Consider the following 20,606-nt stretch of genomic DNA (forward strand, 5'->3'; position numbering starts at 1 on the left):
CCCGATAGAGTGGATACGGTGATTAAAAGTCCCCCAAAATGAATAGATCAAGAGAAATCTGCCATACCCCTGCAGCAAGGGTGAAGTGCTTTTTAATTAAGGACAAAGAGATGCAAATGTCCTGAATCATCACAAGCAAATAGCAAAATAGCACCTGTCAGAATATTAAAAAACAAGCACTCAGCGTTCCCCGTGTGATCAGCTCGAACCCCGGGTAAAAAAAAAAAAAAAAAAAAAAAAAAAAAAATCACCTTTTTCATTTAGATACTGACAGATTACTGCCCCCCATCCCCATCTTGTAAAACATCACTATCAGTATAACAAGCAAGCATAAGCTCCACCTTCAATAGGCCACCTACTTCCCAAGTGATTTGCAGCACTTTTCTTTGTTGGCCTAGCAATCTATAAAACACGTCACAGGGCCCACACTTATCTATAGAAATCCCCAAATCCACCACACCAAAATTTGACTGGCCTCTAACCCACACCCCTACACTGCCTTAACGCAAACAACCTGCCCTTTTGCTGTCCTTTTGCTGTCCCCCCTTCAGACAGGACACTACCCAAGGGACTTTACACCGCTCCGTGCCTTATCCCCAGTGTTACTTCAGGAAATGAATTGACCACAAGGTAAAGTTTGTCATATGCAAGTCATTTTGGAAATACGTAAACTGGATCATTAAATATTTACATAAAATGTTACATGGTTTTGCATGAAACTTGGCAGCTCTGGAATGCTTATTTGAGACATCTAGCCAGGGCCTGGGAAAGGAGAGAAAAGACCCTGGAGTGGGAGAAGGAAAGAATAGTTAATTCTTTTTCTCTCAAAAAAAGCACTACAGAAAAAGCACACATTATGATAGTCTTTTCCATGACTGCACACAGAGTTCCTGCCTAAATGTCCTGGAAATAACCAGCGTAGTGTTTCTAGAAGCACGCTCCTCACATTTTATGCTTGGAGTCGCTTTCTCAGTCCCTCTTCCCTCCCCTCCCCGTGCACTAGACTTTGGCTTCCCTGTTAGTTTATTATCAGCCACTTTGTTTAGGGAACTAAGGCCACATAGAAAGTTGTTTGTACCATTCAATTCTCTTTATGGTTCCCACGAACTGCTGTTAAAATCAGGATGAAAAGAAACAACATGCCCTAAGGGAATTGTTCAATGGACTGGAACTGGTAGAGGAGAACTACAGATATTTCTATTTTTAACACTATCTGGACTCCAAAATGCCACCTGGGATGCAGTTCACTTGCGGTACAGGACAGAAAACAGAAGTCAAGAGATCATCACAATCCCCCTATCTCAGACACCAGTATTTTCCACAGCATCCACCTGATACGTCAGTTGGAAACTGAGTATTAAGAGGAGCCAAAGCTTCTAGGGGAATTGCTAAATATAAAATGGAGTTTTGGTGACATCTCTGTGATGGCAGAGTTTCTCTAACCAAAGCTGGATAAAATTATTCAGACAGTTCTATGTTAAAGAACAAGATCCAGGAGCAGTTTTACCAGATGTTTGCAACAGGAAAAGAAAAAAAAGACTTGTTTTCCTTTTTATTCTTTTCATTAAAAATTTGCGTGTTTTCAACTTATGCACTGCTATTAACAGGATTTTGAACCTACAGAGCATAACGAAACACCATGAGGGTGACCGAGCACTGGCACAGGTTGGCCAGATTAATTGTAGTCTAAGGAAGGAGAGATACTCAAAAGCCATCTGGACACAGTCCTGGGCAACTTGCTCTTGGTAGCCCTGGTTGGACCAGATGAGCTCCACAGGTCCCTCCCAACTTCAGCCACTCTATGATTCCATGAACCTCTTCTGTTTCTCATATTCTCTAGTTTCTCATTAGTACAGGCTGTCACCAAGAGTCATCCAGCCTGTGTGATTCTTTAGTACACTGATCCTTGTCTTAAGCACAACAGTAGGATCATAGAGTTACACCCAGAGACCACCCTCTACTACCCAAAGACAGACTCAAAGGAACTGATGGGAGTGGAGAAGTAATTTGAGGAACATGAAAGACAAGAAGTCTAGAGAAGAGGTAGAAAATGAATTTGCTAGTTAGGAAATTCTGAAGGAGAGGTAGCTAAATACTAAAATACACCATCAAGAAGAGAGGTTGCTGAAGTTAGCAATACACAAGCAGTTTTGATGAAGCTCAACAAGAATGGGTTGTTCAAAATGAAGCCCTTGTCCAAAGACCCCAACTAAGGGCCACTTCCTACACCACAGACAAGTGTCTAGCTACCTGCCAGGAGGACCAGATTTAACAAAAGGCATCACTTAGACCATGACTTCAATATGTAGAGTGAAAAAACCCCACATATTTATATTACATACATAAAAAAATATATATTGTAGACTTCCTTGCTGCTCTCAAACAGTAGTGGCCTAAGGCATAACTACCCCGTTTTACAGAAGAAAATTCAAGATGAAACAGTCTAAAATCAGGTAACAGGTGTCTGTATCAGCAGCAAATTTCTATTAAAAGACATACAGAGAGACAGACAGACAGATCTTCCTCCTCAGTGATTCAAACCCTGCTTATCTTAATTAAAAAGAAGGAAGCAGCAGAAATTCTCCTGGATTGATGGACTATCTGCTGCGGGGACAGTCCAGTGGGGACATCTAGTGAAAAACACTGCTCCACAGCTTCTGTGCAAGGCAATGTCTACTGAAGTGGTCATATTCTGATCCCAGGTGTCCGTGCAGGAGTGAGCTGCAGTCCACAAGAAGCGGAGGCTGCCAGGCAGGGGTTACCGCACGGGGGATGAGGCTGCTGCGGCTCTGGCCTAAGCGCAGCCTGTGAGGTAATGTGAATTCCTTGGCTCCAAGCAAGCACCTGAATTCTTTGGAAACCACAGGAATCCGGCACAGAAAAGGTAAATATCCCAGTGGAGCCAGTGCTAATTAAGAAGCCAGGCTACTGAAGGAGAGGATGCTGAGAGGCTGAGGGGGGTGAGCTCAGGCGGTGGGATGGCAGCTGCTGTGAAGCCCAGCTGCCTACCCCACCATTACAGGAACTCTTGTCCCTCTGGAATGACTCCCCTAGCTGCTGCTCCTTCAGCCCTTTGCAAGAACATTTGGTTTTCAGCATATTTTGCCTTTTTTTTCCAAATCTATTTTTCAAATTCAGTATAAATCTGAGTAAGAAATTCCTTCTGGGCTAGGACCAGCCATTCATGCTCAGAAATAAGGCTGCCTAGCACTAGTAGTTTAGGCAAAGAAGCAGGCTATAGAGAAGTCTCCCCAAAACAAGGAGCCATTTCACTACCAATTCCCCCAACCATGTGTCAAGTCCCCATTATGCCTGCAGGCACCACAGAAGACAGGTCAACCAGGCTCCTTTCTGTCCCACAAGGAGGTATACAGAAGGAGAGAAAGTTAGACAGGAGAGAGAGATGTCCCTAGCTGGCAAAATGGGGAAGGTTCACAAACAGCACAAGCTATTCCTGGCCCCATGTCCTCTTCAGCTGTACTTCAGACACAAGTCAGGCTTGTTATTCTCTTCTTGTATGAGTGCTCCTCCAAAAACCAGCATAATCCACCAATTCAACAGTTGGCTGTAAGACCAGCCTTGGGACTTCCACACAACTGGGCTTGGTGAGTCACCTTCAGAAGCATGTCAAAGTTTGTAATTACAACTGTAGCTTATTAACAATGCACCTCTTATTCGTATTAGGATATAAAAGGTATGTCAATAAATATATTCCATAATATATTTTTGAAGTCTTAGAAAAATAAAACTACCTAGATTTTTAACATGTGATCAGATGACTGAGTTACACTCTCAGACAAACGTGGGCCAAGCTTGCCAAAGACCATTTCATTCTCCAAACCTGTGCCTTCAATGCAAAGGTCCCAGCTACAGTTCTCCAAGCTGTGAATCACAGATGGCAAATCCAGATGATAACTGCCCTTTCCAGCATCAAGTTACTAAGTATTTGCCAACTTAACACATGCACAGCAGCACTTTGTCTACTTTTTTTTTTAAATACTTACTACAAAAGCGTTCGACACATTTTTCAATCCAACACAGAAGGCTCTTAAGTCACTCAGTGCTGCTTTATGCCTTAACCACAGCTTCAGTCTTGTTTCAAGCCTCAAGAAACATTAAAAACCCACCCCACTCCCTCCAGACAGATCACTGAATATCCCCAAATGAACCTATTAGCAGCATTCCTTCTAGAAGTGGACCAGGTCCAAAATACGCAAGACAAGGTTTGATAGTTTGAAGGAGGCAAGACCAGAAAAGTAGTACTGTTACGAAAGATGAAAACGTAGAGTGTGTTCACTGATACCATTCTTAGTAATAATCCAGTAGTCTGATACCTGACTCTGATGACCTTAAGAGTGGGGTGGTAATAGCTACAAAATGAACCTACTCAACATCAGCACTGCCTAAGTTCTACTCAATATTCTTTTAGGGGATAAACAAACAAAAAAAAAGCTTTGAGGTCAAGAACTTCCTGAAAAAATGCACTGAAAAAGAACAGAACTTCAGCCTGGGCAAACGAAACAGTTATTCAGTACTTCCAGCACAGATCAAGCAGTAATAGCTGAAGGCTTAGTTACACACTTCTGGGTACATAACCTTCATATCTCCTTCAAAGGAAGCTTCTTTCTTCACTCTTCCACATGGAAAGTGAAACACAAGTTACACATGCTGAATCAACAATCCCTTTCTTCTCCTCAGCGCTGAATCCTCAAATTCCACTCTACATCATGTCATGACAAGTCTAGCTGTGCCAAAAGAAACCAGGCCTAAGGAAGTATCTAGTCAAACATCAGAAATGTGTATTATACCAAGTCTGTTCATTTTAAAGATCATTACATCTTATGATTTCCTGATAGCACTCCTTGTCTAGTTGAGGTCACCAACCTTACTGCAACAGTCAGGTTCCTCTTTTACTTGGAATATGCAAAGCATAACATTCGAGGGCAACATTACCTTTCAGACAGACTAAGAAAAAGGGAAAAAGAAAATTAAGAGAACAACCCAGAAGAGGTCACCCTCATTACACTTCAGAGACTACCTATCTTCAGAAAGCAAATTCAAAATACGGATATTCACCATAGTGCACCACAAGCACTAGTGGAGGTCACGAAAACAGACTCCTTTGTTCTGGTGGGTTTCCCCTGAGATTGCTTCAATACTACCTTTGATTCCAGGCCCTGATCTTACCTCCCAGTTCTCCGCTACAAACTGCTTTCACTCTCAACCAACACAGGGTTTATTTTCTTAAGTAAAGAATAAAAAACATCTTCCAATCTCAAAAGTTAAAGCATTGCCCCCCTCCCCACACAGCGAAAGTTTTGACCCAGCTTTAAACCAAAGCATTACACTGTGTGAGGCAAAGAAGGGTCTCTCCCAGCACTTAATTCGAACTGTTAAATGGAAGTCAAAAGGTAAATAGGAAGCCAGAATCCAGTAGCTCTGGGTTCCTTACCTCTCCCCATCTGAATTTGCTAACAGGGTACGAGAAAAACCCAAATCGCTAAAGCTAAAGACCATTACTGCCATCTGGAGGCCATACAGAACAGCCCACAAAGTTTTCTGTCAACCTCTGCTCAGGCTTGAGTGCTGTCCTCCACAGATAGCTTGCCATCACTTGCCCACACAAAGTAGAACGCTTGTCTCTTGCACAGATTAATTTTTCCCTAAGTGAACTCCTTTGTTACAAGATCACCAGAACTACCTTTAAGACATTAATGATGGTGCAAATCCTATTTTGGAGGCCAGCTATGCACTGCCTATTTTTAGAACATCCTAGCAACCTACTCATATATTCAACACTGATGATCTTTTTTCTCCCCTCTTCACTTTCCAATAACATGCAATATTAGCAACTAACAATTAAATTGCTGATTCCAAGAGTCTTGCATACTAGGCATGCTTAGGGCTCCTTTTCTAACGTGAATATAGTTGTCAAGTTTTCCACTGACCCAGATGAGACTTTCTGCTCCCTTTAGGGAAACAATCTCTTCACATTATCTTTGCAGGCAGACGCACATCACAACACACGTGAGGGGGTTCATCAATTTAGAGACGGATATTTATTGTGGAATCATTATTAATATATCATTTTGGATTGAGTATCTGCTTTGGATAAAGGTAAGTTGGATTCAGTATCTGCTTAAGTAAGAGCCATTCAGGCTTGAACCTTAGAGATATTCTTTTCAGGGTATGTCAGATGTGCTTGTAAGACAGACTCAGCATCACTTGAAACTGTAACAGAAGGCAGTACAATGATGGTCTCTTCTCAAACACCACTACAGTTAAGTTCCTGGTCTGTTGGAAATTCAGAGGGGTCATTATTCCAAATTTATTACTTACTATAGACAGGTATTTGGCTAAACTTCTGTGATGAAAAGAAACAGGTATTTTTAATAACCATTCCTCCTGAGAATCTTAAGTATCAGTCATGACTTACATGCAAAAGAAAACTGAACTTTTGCAGGATAAGGACAGCGAACTAGTCTAAACCCACTTACTCAATACTGTAGAAACACAAATACTGAACAAAAATTCAGAAGAGCAGTTGGAAGTATTAAAGGACAATACAGCCAACAATAGGTCTCCAACTTCTTTTGTCTTTAGGATTAAACAGAAATCGAGAAAGCTCAGATAACCTTCCCCTTGGGTGATGGAGAAGGGGCACAAAGGCATCAAGAATCCAAAGAGATTTCAAGAACCACCCAACCTTGAGAATGAACATGCCAGTAATGGTGCGTATGTGGCCATTCAACCCTTAAGAGTTGAAAACTTGCTTTATTTATTACATATGTAATAAAGTCACTAAAGATCCTATCACCTATATAAAGAAAACTGATGAGACACAGCATGATGAAGTATCATATATTTAAACTCTGCAGAACTCTCTAACTGGCACTTCCCTTATTTGTTATTGTGTCAGAGAACAGAGGCAAGCCAAGACATCTCTGGATCACCAAGTGCAGGTACACTGAGAAAGAAGGAACCTTCCCTACCTGGCCAATCCTTCCTCGTAGAGATAGATGACAAGTGGATCATAGGATGTAACGAGAACATAGAGGCGCACATCGAATTTGAAATCTGAAATACAGTTGTCAAGAGTTAGCGACCTCAAATATCTTTCAGACATCACATCCAGTTGAGGAATTTCAACAAGCCTGGAGAGCAATAAGCCATTATCTGCTGCTGACATAGGTGCCTGAAGCTTTCCCAGTTGAAAAGCTTCCAGATTTTAAGGAATTCACTAGTTACATTTTTCCAGTACTAGAGGAAGATAGACTACTCAATTATTCAACCAAAATCCTACAAAGGTTGGACAGATCCTCAGGTTTGGGGTTGGGGGAAGAGAGAAAAGCAATTCCTAAGCATACTCACCATCTATGAGCAGGGGGTTGCTGATGTAACGAGAAACCAGGATGTCATCTTCCAGGACAATCTGGTTTGGCTACAGAAGAACAGAGAATCCAAAAGTGAAACAAACAGGAAACTTAAGGAATAAGAAAATGACTAGATCAAACCCACCATTTTTTTCCAGCCTTTCCCTCCTCAAGCCACTCTGTACCAAAACACTATGTCCAGGAAGGAAAACAAAAACAAAATAAAAAAACCCACACCACTCTTAGTCACAACATACTTAAGGTAATTAGATTCTAACCAGAAGCCTGGGAATTATTACATTGCCAAAAAACCTGCCTATTTAACCTTCCAGTTAAGGTGCTCATCAGATTAGAATACAGATTTAACATGTTTTACAATGATGTAAAACAGGCAGGAAAAAAACTCACATCTAAGTTGCAGCTGTCATTCTGTTTGCTTCTCAAGTGTTTAGCCAAACACAAGGAGGAGGGATGTAGAAGACAATGGAAGGAGTACAGATTTAGAGGACACTGGAAGGAGTTCGTAACTACAGTTTGTGAGGAAGTCTCAAGTGAAGAAAATGACTCCTCGACTTGTGATCTCCATAGCTAGATCCTGGGCTGGTATCCAACCTTTTTGCCTCCATCAGTCAATACCTTCTACTGAGGTTCAGTTCACAGCAGGGGCTGCTGTACCAGGAAGATGCTACCCTTGTAGCTCAGAACAGAAAGCTCTATGACAAATATACTTCACAAAGTCACAGGATCTGTTGAAAAAGCTTTTACTTTTTGCTGTATGCAAGTCTCTCTTGTAACCAGTTTTAACTACTTATACAAAGTTTCCAGCAAAACATTTTCTTGCCTTCAAATTGCAAAAGAGCCAAGAGAACCCCCATCATCCTGCCTTTATTCAATTTTGCATGTATCCAGCCACATTACTAGCATCACGAGCAGGAAGCCTAGGCATATAGAGTACACATATACTATGTGAGGGAACAACTTCAACTTCCCTCAGCACATCACATGAAAGCGACAGCCTATTTTATTATGGATCAGAGAAATCCAAAGGTTTATTGTTTTGTTGGGGGTTTTCTGTTGTTGTTTTTAAACACTTTTATTATGAGATTCTAGAATGCACTCACTTAATAGCATCACACTGAAGGAAAATTAAATCTTTGCGCCAAACTAGCTGAAGTGGTTCTGGAATAGATATACACAAAGGGAGATTGGTCCCAGAAGGGTCCTTTCCCGAGTTCATGGCTAACTGCCATGTAAGCCTGAGCTCGTTCCTCCCTTTCAAGCAAAGAAAAAGCTGAGTGAAGTTCTGGAAATACTTACCTCATACACTTGGCGAATTGCTCCTTTATTTTGTGGGAAATGATCCAAGTAGAGAACAGATGAGGCAGTATGACCCCTTCAGTGCAGGGGAGGCTTAAGGGGTTTGAGTGAGCAAAACCAAGATGACTCACCAGTCAATTTTGCTGCTGGGAATATTTATTGGAATCCCCTCGTGTGTTTGGCTCCTGCCCAGGTGTATTTGTTACCTGTGACAATCTAACTCCCTGCAAAGCCCCAAAAGGGTAAAAGATACTATAACCAGCACACTGATTTCAAAGAACTATCCCCATTACATATCAGTAAGGGCACGCTGCCATTTAGATAACACAGCTCTGAGACTGCATTATCTAAATGACATCCTATTGTATCACATAAGGTTTTGTTTTAACTGGTCTTTTCCAGGAGAGAAGAGGGAGATAAAGGAACTGTTTGACGCCTGTTTAGGTCACACAGGGAAACCACCATGGAGAGTTTGGGGAACCTTCCCAAGGCCAGCCTACTGTCACCCACAAGGAGAGCATAAAGCAGCACAGCTTCCCAAACTGTCTCAGCTTATTAGGATGAAATTTGTGCTCCCTAAGATTTGAAAGCAGGTTGCAAGTCAAGCATAGCATACAAAGAAATAGATTGCTTTTGGTTACGCAGCATAGTCCTGGGCAGGCTTTGCCAGCTGCTCAGGACTTTTGAGCTGCTCACCAATGTATGGTTGAAGTCCAGAGCAGGACCAGTATCTGGTTAGATGTTTCCATGCCCCTTGCCGGCAAACCTGGCATAGTTTTGCAGACAGTGTTAGTGAAGAGCAGTCCTTTTGCTGAACACTTACGTTGTTTATCAGGTAGACTCCTCGACCCCTGGAAGAGGCCACAGGCTTCACTATCCATGGGCCTCTGTCCTTAGAATATGTATCTGGTTAAAAGAAAACAGCACAAGTCTGAAACATTTTCCATTTTGCTTATTTATGAGGAATAAGAGTCAAGAATGTTGCCTACAGTAAAAGCTTTAGCAAACTCCATGACATGATCTAAGTCTACTTTTTTAATGTCTTATTTCACCCCTTGGGACTCACTGCAATTATTATGGCCCCTTCCTGAAGCCCCTCCTGCTGCTCCAAGATTCATTTCTCTGCCCTATGCTACCTTTTAGCATTTTTCTCCTCAGTACACCCAGATATTAGTCAGGGATATTGTGAAGTTGATTATCAACAACACTGTGCACACACACAAAAAGCTCAATTCTGGAGCCTTAAGCCCATATCAGCTTCTTGAAGACTTACACAGGCATGGAGTAAAAAGCAGAGTAGAAGTTACACTAAAAAAAAAAAAAAAAAAAAAATCACTGGGGCTTTTTTCCACCCTGCAACAGATTGGTCCAAGGAGCAGAGGAGATACCCTACACACACACACATATTTTTTGCTGTTTAGCTCCTGAACTGGCCCCTGAGGGTTTGGATGAGCTTCAGTACCTGAGCAAAGGGAGATGATGGGAACGTGCAGGAGCAGGATGGCAGACCTGAGGCCTTCCAGGACAGCTGGCCATGACAACCCGCATCCAACAATGGCATTATGCCTTCTGAAAGTTCACCATAAAATTCCCCAAGATTTCTTGCCATTAAATAGATTTGCAGGATTCAATATTGTGAATTATTAGGAAAACAATAATACTGTAATTGATAAAAAAACCCCAAAGAAAGCCCCAAATCAAATCCCTCTGCCTCCACATCCAGTAAGTAGAAATTTAAATAAAAAAAAAAAAAAAAAAAAATCACTTGGGCCTTTTTCCACTGTCTTTCCACCTTCCTCTAATTTTGTTGTCTTAGCCACCCACATGATCAACAGGCTGGGACATTAAAAGTAATTCCTTTCCCCCCCACCCAGTTATTTTACTTTAGGTCCAGGCATCATCAGCCATTCACTTACTGCAGAAGTCCCGGTACTCCGCCGGGAGGATAAAGGTCTGAGGTAAGATATGGAATGTCTTGAACCCATGGGCCAGCTGCATGCGACTGACATTCTTGTACAGTCTGTCCTTTCGTGTCAGTTCATATGACCTGAAGTCCCAAAACAAAGAGACTGTATCTATTTTTTTCCCCAACATAAAAAAAACCTACATTACAGCAACGCTTCATACTAGTTACTGAAGTATCTGTAGCTCTGTCAGATGTCTAAACCCTAACCTGCAACTACTCTTCAGTTTTACTGTCTCTGTCCTATAACTGTATTAATATCCATCCTCATTTGTAGCACTTCTTGCAAGTCCCAAGGCTGACTGAAGCACAGCGAACTGTTTTAGTGGTGTTTGTAAACTTTAGCAGGTGAGGTATGACTATCTCCATAAATAAAAACACAAAGGCCAAATGTTTTACTTATACCACCAAATAAAAGAAAAAAAAATCCAGTATTTGGGCTACAGACAAGCAGCTCAGCTCACACGCAGTCTCCTCAAAACCGCAAAGACCATTTAGAATAAAGACAGCACATGTCACAGACCCAGTGCATTGGGACTTTATGGTATCACATATACTTCATTTTTTTAGAGCTATCTATGCTCAGGTTTTTGCAAACCATCACAAAGATGTTCAGCAAAACACAATATCAAGGCCTTACCTAGGGAAGTGATTGACTTTTTGAATATCTGTAAGGGAACGCAGCAAGTAGGGCTTCAAGTGTGATCCTGTCCACATGAGATTATAATCGCTGCTATTAGGGTGCACCTAAAAAGCAACATAAAGAACACCATTCACATAAAAACATAGAACTAATCAAAAAGAACCACCACTTGTCCTACAGACCATGACCTTACATCTACGAGACCAAAGCAATTCTAGTTTAAGACAATCTCCTCTATCCAGCTCTGATATTAGGGCAAGTCAGACTCCTGTCTGAAGCTACTATACAGTGGTGCTGGGAAATAATCTTGTCCTATTTTTATAAACAAACTTGTGGTTTTGCTCTTGTTATAGACTGTTTAAACCCAATTTGTAAAGCGTTTTAGATTTCTTCAGGAAACTTGCAAGACCAATTCCTTAACTTGGCGTTATTCAGAATAAAATCCACCACACACACATCTCTCAAGTTGTCATTAGCTGTTTATAGGACGTTCTTTAGAGCAAGACAGGTGCTAGAAGAGAAACGCGAAACACTGCATCAATGCTTCCATGAACTTGCACAGGCTGAGAGACTAAGTCCTTCAGATCTTCCCAAGGGTGTGAGACGATGCTTCAAAAGTAAGAGAAAAAAAAACATATGACCCAACTTCAGCATCCCTTTTTCCATAGTTTTGCAGGCTTAAGGCTAAAGGGTATTCCTGTGATAGCACAAAATCATGACACATCTCCTGTCCGAGTAGCAGAGTATGTAAAAAAAACAAACTTCAAGAGGGTCCACAGCAAGTTCCTTCCTGGTTCTAACCCTGCAGAGTGAAAAAAATCAAACAAACCAACCACAAAACAAAACACAAAAACCTTAAAAACATAATAACCATCAGCACCACCACCTCCCAGCCCAGACATAATGAGATCTGAAGATTCATTGTGCTCACCTCATGGAAGCCATGGGCAGTCAGAATGCTTCGAACCAGACGGCTGTCTGTTCGCACAATCTTATATGACAAATGGTAGCGCTCTGTTAGGAGGGCAAGAGACACGAGATTAGAGTCTGCACTGAGAAGAATAACCCAAAGTTACCTATGCTACCAAAGAACAGAGAAAAGCACTGTAGGACTCAGCACAGTACAGCTGCATTTAATCCCCAGTGGAGCATCCACACAGTAGCAGCGCATGACAGGCAAAGGGTGATAAGAAACACCTGTCCAACTCTTGGACTCCAATGGACATAACTCCAATGATGGCATTGAACTGACTTACATCAATCCTTCAGTATAACATCGCCACATCACTGAATCCTATTGTGTCAAAATAACACGCAGGACATCCTAGCAAACATTCAGATTCCTCTTTTTTGTTTGCTTTTAAACAGCTCTTTATATAGATTGCTTTATAACACTCAAAACATGATTCCAGCTCTTTCTTCTCTATTGAAAGTTGGTATTCCTAGCTAAAAGTACTCACACCATATGCCCCTCATTGACACGGATAGCTTATATGACCACTTTTTAGATCTTGAAAATCCAAAATAAGATACTAAGTTTTTGTTCACATCTCATTCACCTGTACTGATCTTCCAAAAAATAACTGCAAAGAATAGCAGGAAATAAAGCAAATAGGACAAGGAAATAAAAAGAGGAGAAAAAAGAAAATCACTACCCAAGTACAAAGTCATAAAAACAAAAGCAGTAAGCAACACTGGAGGCGTAAGAAACAGAAAGCAAGCAGCAAGACTAGAGGCCAGTTTTCATACAAAGGATGTGGCAATCCATAAAAACAGTATATCAGGATCTGGGACCAGACAAAGCTTAAGAAAAAAAAAAAGCTCAAGTTGCAGTATACAACAGTAGACTTGTTAAACCACAAAAAGTCTCTACCTCCTGAGAAAAAAGCAGAAGAGACACCACGCTCCAGTTAGGACAGAAGTTACAATTACCATCAGCTTCTGCCACCATTCAAGTATGTTTTTAACTCACATGAAAAGGATCAGGAGTTTCCACACATAAATCACCTTCTCCACCCCTTACCCCAGTGAGCCAGAAGCATTTCTGCTTGAATAGGATATTAGAAATGAGGGCACCAATTACCTAAGAAAGGGAGAAGCAAGAGAAGAAAGAAGCGTCAGCATCTTCACAAAAAGAAGATGAGTAGATTTTAGCTTTTCTCCAACTCAGCACATCCAGAATGAGCTCCTGGCTGTACACACCCGCAAGAGCCAACCCTCGTAATCCAGAGTGACTGTTTATAACAACCCTGCCTCTTATTTAGAGGCTCTTCCCTATTTGACACTAGAGAGGTTTGGTCATCCAACTCAAGTGCTGCCAGAAAAGCAATCATTCTGCCTATGGCCTTACTCACAGTTGCAAGGCTGAAGACGCAGAGATTTATTACTATACTACAGCTCACTACTGTTCTTACCACTGTGGGGCTGGCTGCTTTACTTCCCTCTCAAAACTCACTGCAATGATTGATTTTAAGTTCTTAGCTACAGAGTGGTAAATTTATATTCCAGTCCTAAGTTCCAGCCTGGCCTCCAAGTTCAACTTGCAAGAGGACATTTCCAACTCAAAACACATCAAGACCCAATGGAAGGACAAATATAGACACTTCTCACAATGCAAAAGACATGATAAACATTCACCAACTGATCAAGCGTTTCTGAACATCTCAGTGCCCAGAAACGAGAGGGGATTGTAATTTCCTTCCTACTGTGTCCTCTTCCCCACCACAAAAAGAAGGGAACACCCACGTAAGACTTGCACCTCACACCTTCAGGCCAAAAGCTGGCACATAGCTGCACCCACCTCCAATTAGGCGGAGGTAGCTGTCGTTGGTCAGAATGGCTTCAGCATGAAACACCATGATGGGGATCCGCCTGCAGCCGCCACCAGTCCACTTGATACATGGATGATCTCTGAAATGGCAAGATAGTCAGGATAAGCAACTACCGAGCCTCACACACACAGCAGTTACTTACTTATGGTGAGGACACAGCAATTCTCTGGGCTTGCCCATGCTTGCCCACCCAGCCTCTGGGCAGGACACAGGCAAACACGCTGTGGGAAAATAACGGGAGGTCAGTAGACACGCTCAAGTGACCTGTAGCTGGGGTGTAGAAAAATACATGTATCATTCTAACTCCTGTCTCTCTTTGTGCGTTTGACAAGTAGAACATCTGTGTTCAGATAAAATGGACCTATGATAGAGGCACCCTATCGAACACGCTTGAGATTCCTGCCCTGCTGTGGGAGAGATCAAAGCACAGCAGAAAACTACACCTGCTGAAATTCCTGAAAAACAGATGCAAGCAGCAGTTTCAGCAGCCCTCCAGCAAGGCTCTGCAACGCCTGCATCCCTGCTTATGTGACTCTGCCCAAGTGCTGCTTTGGGAATCCCACGGTTGGCAAAGTAACAATACCAAATTTACTCTTTGAATTTCAACCACGGTTTTGCGGTTGTTCGTGCACCCTATTGATACTCAGTTATAAAGGGAATCTTCCGCATCATCCTCTTTTTGGGTTGGTCTTGCCAGCCTAAGTCGGAGTTCAGTTTAATTTGTATTTATTTTACTGAATGTAATTTGGCGAAACTCCAGAAATTTTGACAGCTGCAGCTCTCTGGATTTATAGCCTGAAAACAGAATCTATAATTCAGGATAAACCATAATTGCTGGTATCCACACAACCAAACCTTAAAACACAGGTTCAAGTCTCCAATTGAAGAACAGTAAATCAGTGCACACTGCCTGGTTGTAATCCAGGATTCTGAAGTGCACAAAAAGGCACTCATGCAGAATTTGAGAGACTACAAGAGGCTTGGCTCAACACAACGGCTAAACTTGTGTGATCTTTTTTAATTTCTGCCAGATGCAGTGCCATGCAAGCCCAGAATACAACAATGATGCCCCCAGCCAGCCACTTGAGCTACAGGTTCCAAGGTACAGTGATCAGTTCTGCCCAAAACAAGACTACACTGGAAACCATGATCACCTCAGAGGAATTAGGGATACACACACACAAAAAAAATTAAGATCTGTTACATAAAATCCTAAGATCACAGAAAGAAAACCTGTCAACCTCTCTAAGCAAATAAATCTCAGACTGCTTATTACTCAATGCACAAGGAAATGAAACCATGAAATTAACAGAAAACAGAGACTAAGGGTTTGGAGAGACACACCTCTGCCTACTCAGACAAGGAGAAATATAAAGAGTGGCAGAGACACACAGAAGCACTTGTCTATAGAATGTGCAAGATCATTGACTGCCAAAGGTTTGGAGAAACTACAGAAGACAGAGCACTTCCTATACTACAGAAACAAAGGTAAAAGAGCAATTTTCTGATGCTAGGACAAGTAAGTACTCTTAAGTGTAACCTTGGTCCTCTTAACCAAGTTATTAACATTAGTACCCAGAAAAATTAACTTCACAGCATTCCTACCTTCTTCCACCACCTCTAAAGAAAAAAAAAAAGTTAAAAAAAATCAACTACAGGTATTTAGTTAGCTGAAAGAGATCCGAGAAGCTTCCAGAATTTACAATACAGGCCAGAGCCTTATATAAGCGGGAAACGAGCTGAGGCAACAGGAGGGGAGTTTATGTTAAGCCTGTCCTGAGGATTTGCAGTAAGGCTCAATCCTCCAGGTGACAGTCATTCACTCCTAGCGTGACCCTCGGTCACTTGATGCAGACACATGGTTGCAATTATGTTCTGGGTAAAGGCCTAGCTCCAGACCTTTCCATCCACAAAGGTCTGGCGAGTGAGCCAACACTTGGTATGAAGCAACGATCCTCTAAATGCCTTAAATCACTGCAGTTTGCACCTGGGCACTCAGTCACAATATGCACCCAAAAGAAAACAAACAGGGCATATTAAAGTAGGTCCCGCTGAAACAGAAAAGAGATTCTACTCTGGGAAAGAATAAGGGAGTGACTCCTTCACAAGCAAAGATACAAGAAGTTACTAAACAAAAGCTGGAACAAACAGACACTAGTAAGTAAGAACTCTAGGAGTTGAGTTCTCACAAGGCAGTTTTTAAATAAGGGCATTAAACATTGCATATCTGTCTACTGTACAGTAGATTTCCATTCTCCACAGCTAAGTAAAAACTAAAACCACACAAAAAACTAAACAAACAGAAAGAAAGGACACTCATTTCCTTCATTTGCTTAAATATCAAGAAAGTTCACGGCCTAGGAGCATGACAGGAAGAGATCAATGAAACTACAGACTTTTAGAGTAGCCAAGGAAAAGCTGCGCCTCCAACCCTGATGAATATGGTGGTTTCTTAGGGTATAAATGTAGGTAGCCTGCCCACAGGCTTGAAGCTCAAACCAACTGTCTTCCACTTCACAGGCAGGAAGAGGGTACAGAATGCAACTGTCTTTTCAGACTAGTACAAATCCTGCAGGAAAACAGAAACAGTTAAGAGGGTTTTTTCCACACTTACTCCAGCCCATCTACATCTTCCTCCTCGTCCTCCGAGGACGAGCCAGCTTCCTCCAGGTCTCGAGCCATCCCAACCGGCATTTCCTCTGGGAGTTTTCATACAGCCCAGTCTCCGTAGCCTCCAAGACTCTTTCCTGCAGATTCACAAGATCTTGCAAGAGCAGTTACCTGCAATAAGGATTAAAAGCATGCACACATGGCTGAGCGGCGCAGGAAGAGAACTGAGGTAACTTCACTCCCACCTCCTGTCAATAGGTATTTCTCACGGGACTATCAACAAGCTCGTTACAAGCTGTAAATCACCTCCCAGCCGGGGGGGTGTAGGAAGAAGCATCACCTTCCAGCAGATTATTCCCCACCTGCCCGTGAGAGTCACCGGGGCGCATACCGCCGAAGCGCCTCCCCGCCCTGCCCTGCCTCCGGCCGCAGAACCGTGCCAGGCCCGGCCCGGCCCAGCCCCAAACACCTGCTCCTCCCCGCCACCGAGACCCCCCCCGCAACGCCTGGGGTGAGCCGGGCACCGTAACGCCTCCACCGGCCCAGGAACGGAGGGGCGGCTGGGGCCTGGCCTACCCCGCGGCAGCCCCGGGAGGAGCAGGAGCGGCCGGGGAACGCCCGAACAGCCGCGACTCCCTCCCCGGGGCCACCGGCCAACCACCCCCTCGCCCTGAGACAGCTCCCCGTACCTGCTCCCGCATCGCCCCGGCTGGCGGGGCTAGCGACCCAGCAACCGCGGCCCCTCCCGCCGCTTCCCCGTTACTACAACAACCGGCGGGCGCTGGCCCCGCCCCGCCCCGCCCCCGGCGCGCAGGCGCAACAGCCCGGCCGCGCGCCCGGCCTCCGCTTCCGCCTCCCCCCTCCCCGCCAGGCCAGGAGGGGCGGGGCCGCCTCCCGGAGCGGTGCGCGATCGGATTGGCGGCGCAGCCCCTCACGTCCGCGTGGTGCGTGGATGGAGCGGCGCTCCCGCGGCCAATCGGAGCGCTGGGCCGGCGAGAGAGGGGCGGGGCTCCGGTGAGGGAGCGCGGGCGGCGGCGGCGGCGGGCGGGGAGCACGGCCCGGTTCCCTGCGGTGGTGCCGGCCGGGAGGGAGGATGAGCCGGTTCCTGAACGTGCTGCGCAGCTGGCTGGTGATGGTATCGGTCATCGCCGCCGGCAACACCCTGCAGAGCTTCCGCGACCACCGCTTTCTCTCGGAGAAGCTGTACACCGCCAGCCCCGGCCTCGGTAAGGGCCGCCCCGAGGCCTGGGGGTCTCCTTCCAGCCTCGGCGCGTCCTGACCGCCCCCGGCCGCCTCAGCGGCTGCTCCCGCCGGGGAGCGGGGCCTGTGCGCGGTCTCCCCATGGGCTCCCCTCCCTTCTTTGCGCAGTGAACGGGCTCCAGGCTCGCACCTTCGGCGTCTGGACCCTGCTGTCCTCGGTGATCCGCTGTCTCTGCGCCATCGACATCCGCAACAGGACGTACGTAACGGAGCGCACCGGAGGGGTCTGACCTGCCGGTGTGCTCGCTAGTCGCCACCCGAATAGCTAGGTTAGGGGGGCAGCGCGGAGGAGGTGGGGAAATCTGTAGGGCTGAAGGCGTTCCCCCTGAAAAAGCTTCAAGAGCAGCCTGGGATTTGTGTCTGAACTCCTGCAAGGGAGAGCCTGCACGTTTTGAGCTCTGTTTCTTAGGTCTGGCAGAAATTGGTAGATCTGAGAACTTCTCGTGTCACAAATTTTTGAGCTCCAGCTTGGAAAGCATCTTCTGATGGCATTACTGCTCTGTTGACATCGAGCTGTTGCTAATGCTGTGGTCTGATGGATGCCTGACGCTTCTTTTGCTGTGACAGCTCAGCTAAAAGCTGTGGCAGGTTGAGAGGCCCCTCACAGTGGTCTTAACCCTCTTTTTCCTTACACTCTTGTCTGGAGCTGAGGACAAGGCCCGAGGGGCAGCCTGGTGCTGTGGCGGGAGGCAGGCCATTTCTCCCTGTGGTAACAGAAATATTTCTGAGAGGGATTTCCAAGCAGGGTGACTCTGGGTCTGTGCTAGACAAAGCCTGTGTTGGAGGTTGATAGAACTCACTCTTTTGTCACCACCTCCCCCAGCCCTGCAGCAGAAGCCACTGTTCACCTGGCAGCATGTCCTTGGATTGCCTAGGTTTGTCTCTGGTAGGGAGCTGCAGGTGGCAGGAGGGTTGGAACTCAATGATCTTTTAAGTTCCCTTCCAACCCAAACCATTCTATGATCTATGATATGACTCAGTTACCTGGTTTTAGGGGATTGAGGCAATGCCAATGGCCACGAAGCCAGTTGTTTTTAGAAGGATTTTTTTTTTAATCTTGTGTCTTGTGAACCTGCTCCCTTTCCACCGCCGTGGCCCCTAGAGGGTAGCAGAACACAGGTGGGAAGATGTGTTGGGTGATGCAGCCCGTAGTCATCAAGTCCTGTCACCCTAGTTCTCAGCTCATCCAGTTCTCGCCCTCTTTGTGTCTTATTTCACTGGTGCCCTACCTTTGCTCTCCCCTCTTTCCCTGCCTTCAGGGCAGATAATGCCTGTGACTTTCACCACGCCACTGGAAACGTTGCCCTAGTTCTCCTGTCAGCAACTGCCCAGGGAGCTTTTGCACCTCACTAGGCAAGGGACCAAGTGTCCTCTGTGCTGCCACAGTGAGGACAGATGGGGCAGCATGCAGATTTGTTTCTTTTCCACTCAGCTGTCCTCGTGCCCATAACATGGGCTAAACGATAACCTGCTTCTGTTCTGCTCTCCAACAGCCTCTATTACATCACGCTCTTCACCTTCTTTTTGGCCCTTGTTCACTTCCTCTCCGAGGTCTTCATTTATCACACTGCAGCACTGACAATTGGAGTTATGGCACCCCTCATGGTAGCAAGTAAGTAGAGCTCTGCATTGTCCCCCCACAAACTCTTCTTGGAGCTATAACCCCCTGAAAAACTGCAGGGGGGCTGTGAGCTAAGGGGAGGTGATGGTGGGAGGAAATGCCTCATCTCCTGTGCAGCGTTTCCTATGTAACTCATCCTGTATCTCCACCACAGGTTTCTCTATCTTGGGGATGTTAATTGGCCTGCAGTACCTGGAGGTAGAAGAACTGTCACAAAACAAGAAGAAAAACTGAAGCTGAGGGCCCTGTGTAGGTCAGCGTTGTTTCCTGTTGTCACTGCCAAACTTCCACTAAATCTCAGCTGAACTTCTCCAGGACACCAGTCCAAGTGGTGGTTCGATGTTGGACTCTGTCAATCATTCTTCATTACCAAGTGTTTTTCCTTGTCCAGGCAACATTTCAACTGGTTGATGTCAAAGACCAAGTCCCAGAGGAGTTTGTGTCAAGGCTCGCAGGGTGCAGTTGGTGACTGCCGTCCCGGAGGACAGCGGGGAACGTCTCAGGTGTGCCCAGTGCACTAAGGACGTCTCTCCCAGTATACCTGTGGGGAGGAGGTGTAGGGCTGCCCAGGATCCACCCAACACTTCGGACCAGAAAGAGAGAATGTGTGCTGGCCCTGGCACTGCTGGGTAATTTGCATGTGTGTGTTCCTTGGGGGACATTTCTAATGTCTAATTTCTAATAAATGACAGAAAGCTGCAGGGTGCTCTGTCTGTCTGTCTGCTACACAGCAACAGGTAGAGGATGTACAACCTCAGAGCAAGCAGCAGTTTCTACTCTATGTTGCAGGATAAATCATCTCTCTTTACAGCAAACCCACCTTTCCCTGACTCCTTCCCACAAAGTTCCAGGTCTGACTGCTCACATCACACACACACACACAGTTAGTGCAGCTCTTGCTTCCACAGGGTACCGGTGCATGGATCTGAGAGCAAGGACTGAGCTACCCCGGCAGTGAGCTGTAACTACAGAAGGCAGAGAAAACAGG

General features: G+C 44.9%; 2 protein-coding genes across 5 annotated transcripts in view; one reads left to right on the top strand and one right to left on the bottom strand.

The window, feature by feature from the left end:
- Positions 1 to 17,529, bottom strand: part of TTLL5 (tubulin tyrosine ligase like 5) — a 129,790-nt gene extending 112,261 nt beyond the window's left edge. For 2 of the 3 annotated variants that reach the window (XM_014941808.1, XM_014941807.1), the window contains exons 1-9: positions 17,427 to 17,529; positions 16,742 to 16,908; positions 14,097 to 14,206; positions 12,228 to 12,310; positions 11,294 to 11,400; positions 10,607 to 10,737; positions 9,514 to 9,596; positions 7,372 to 7,441; positions 6,993 to 7,077 (exon numbers count right to left, since the gene is read on the bottom strand). In XM_014941808.1, the coding sequence (XP_014797294.1) occupies positions 6,993 to 7,077; positions 7,372 to 7,441; positions 9,514 to 9,596; positions 10,607 to 10,737; positions 11,294 to 11,400; positions 12,228 to 12,310; positions 14,097 to 14,206; positions 16,742 to 16,821 (749 nt within the window). In that variant the 5' untranslated portion in view covers positions 16,822 to 16,908; positions 17,427 to 17,529. Of the gene's footprint in view, positions 1 to 6,992; positions 7,078 to 7,371; positions 7,442 to 9,513; positions 9,597 to 10,606; positions 10,738 to 11,293; positions 11,401 to 12,227; positions 12,311 to 13,169; positions 13,266 to 14,096; positions 14,207 to 16,741; positions 16,909 to 17,426 lie in introns of those variants that run through there. The other variant, XM_014941809.1, reaches the window with a different exon arrangement.
- Positions 17,530 to 17,740: 211 nt separating this feature from the next.
- LOC106888037 (chromosome unknown open reading frame, human C14orf1) lies at positions 17,741 to 20,319 on the top strand. Of its 2 annotated transcripts, XM_014942018.1 has the most exons (5): positions 17,741 to 17,963; positions 18,106 to 18,196; positions 19,491 to 19,609; positions 19,773 to 19,871; positions 20,010 to 20,319. In XM_014942018.1, exons 1-4 carry the CDS (start codon positions 17,831 to 17,833, stop codon positions 19,850 to 19,852), a joined length of 423 nt encoding a protein of 140 aa, XP_014797504.1. In that variant the 5' UTR covers positions 17,741 to 17,830; the 3' UTR covers positions 19,853 to 19,871; positions 20,010 to 20,319. The 2 variants fall into 2 exon arrangements, with proteins under 2 accessions (XP_014797504.1, XP_014797503.1); XM_014942017.1 differs by having other exon boundaries at positions 17,743 to 17,963; positions 19,773 to 20,319.
- Positions 20,320 to 20,606: the final 287 nt, after the last annotated feature.

The sequence above is a fragment of the Calidris pugnax genome, unplaced genomic scaffold, assembly GCF_001431845.1.
Source record: "Calidris pugnax isolate Ruff unplaced genomic scaffold, ASM143184v1 scaffold56, whole genome shotgun sequence".
In the NCBI taxonomy this organism is placed as follows: Eukaryota; Metazoa; Chordata; class Aves; order Charadriiformes; family Scolopacidae; genus Calidris; species Calidris pugnax.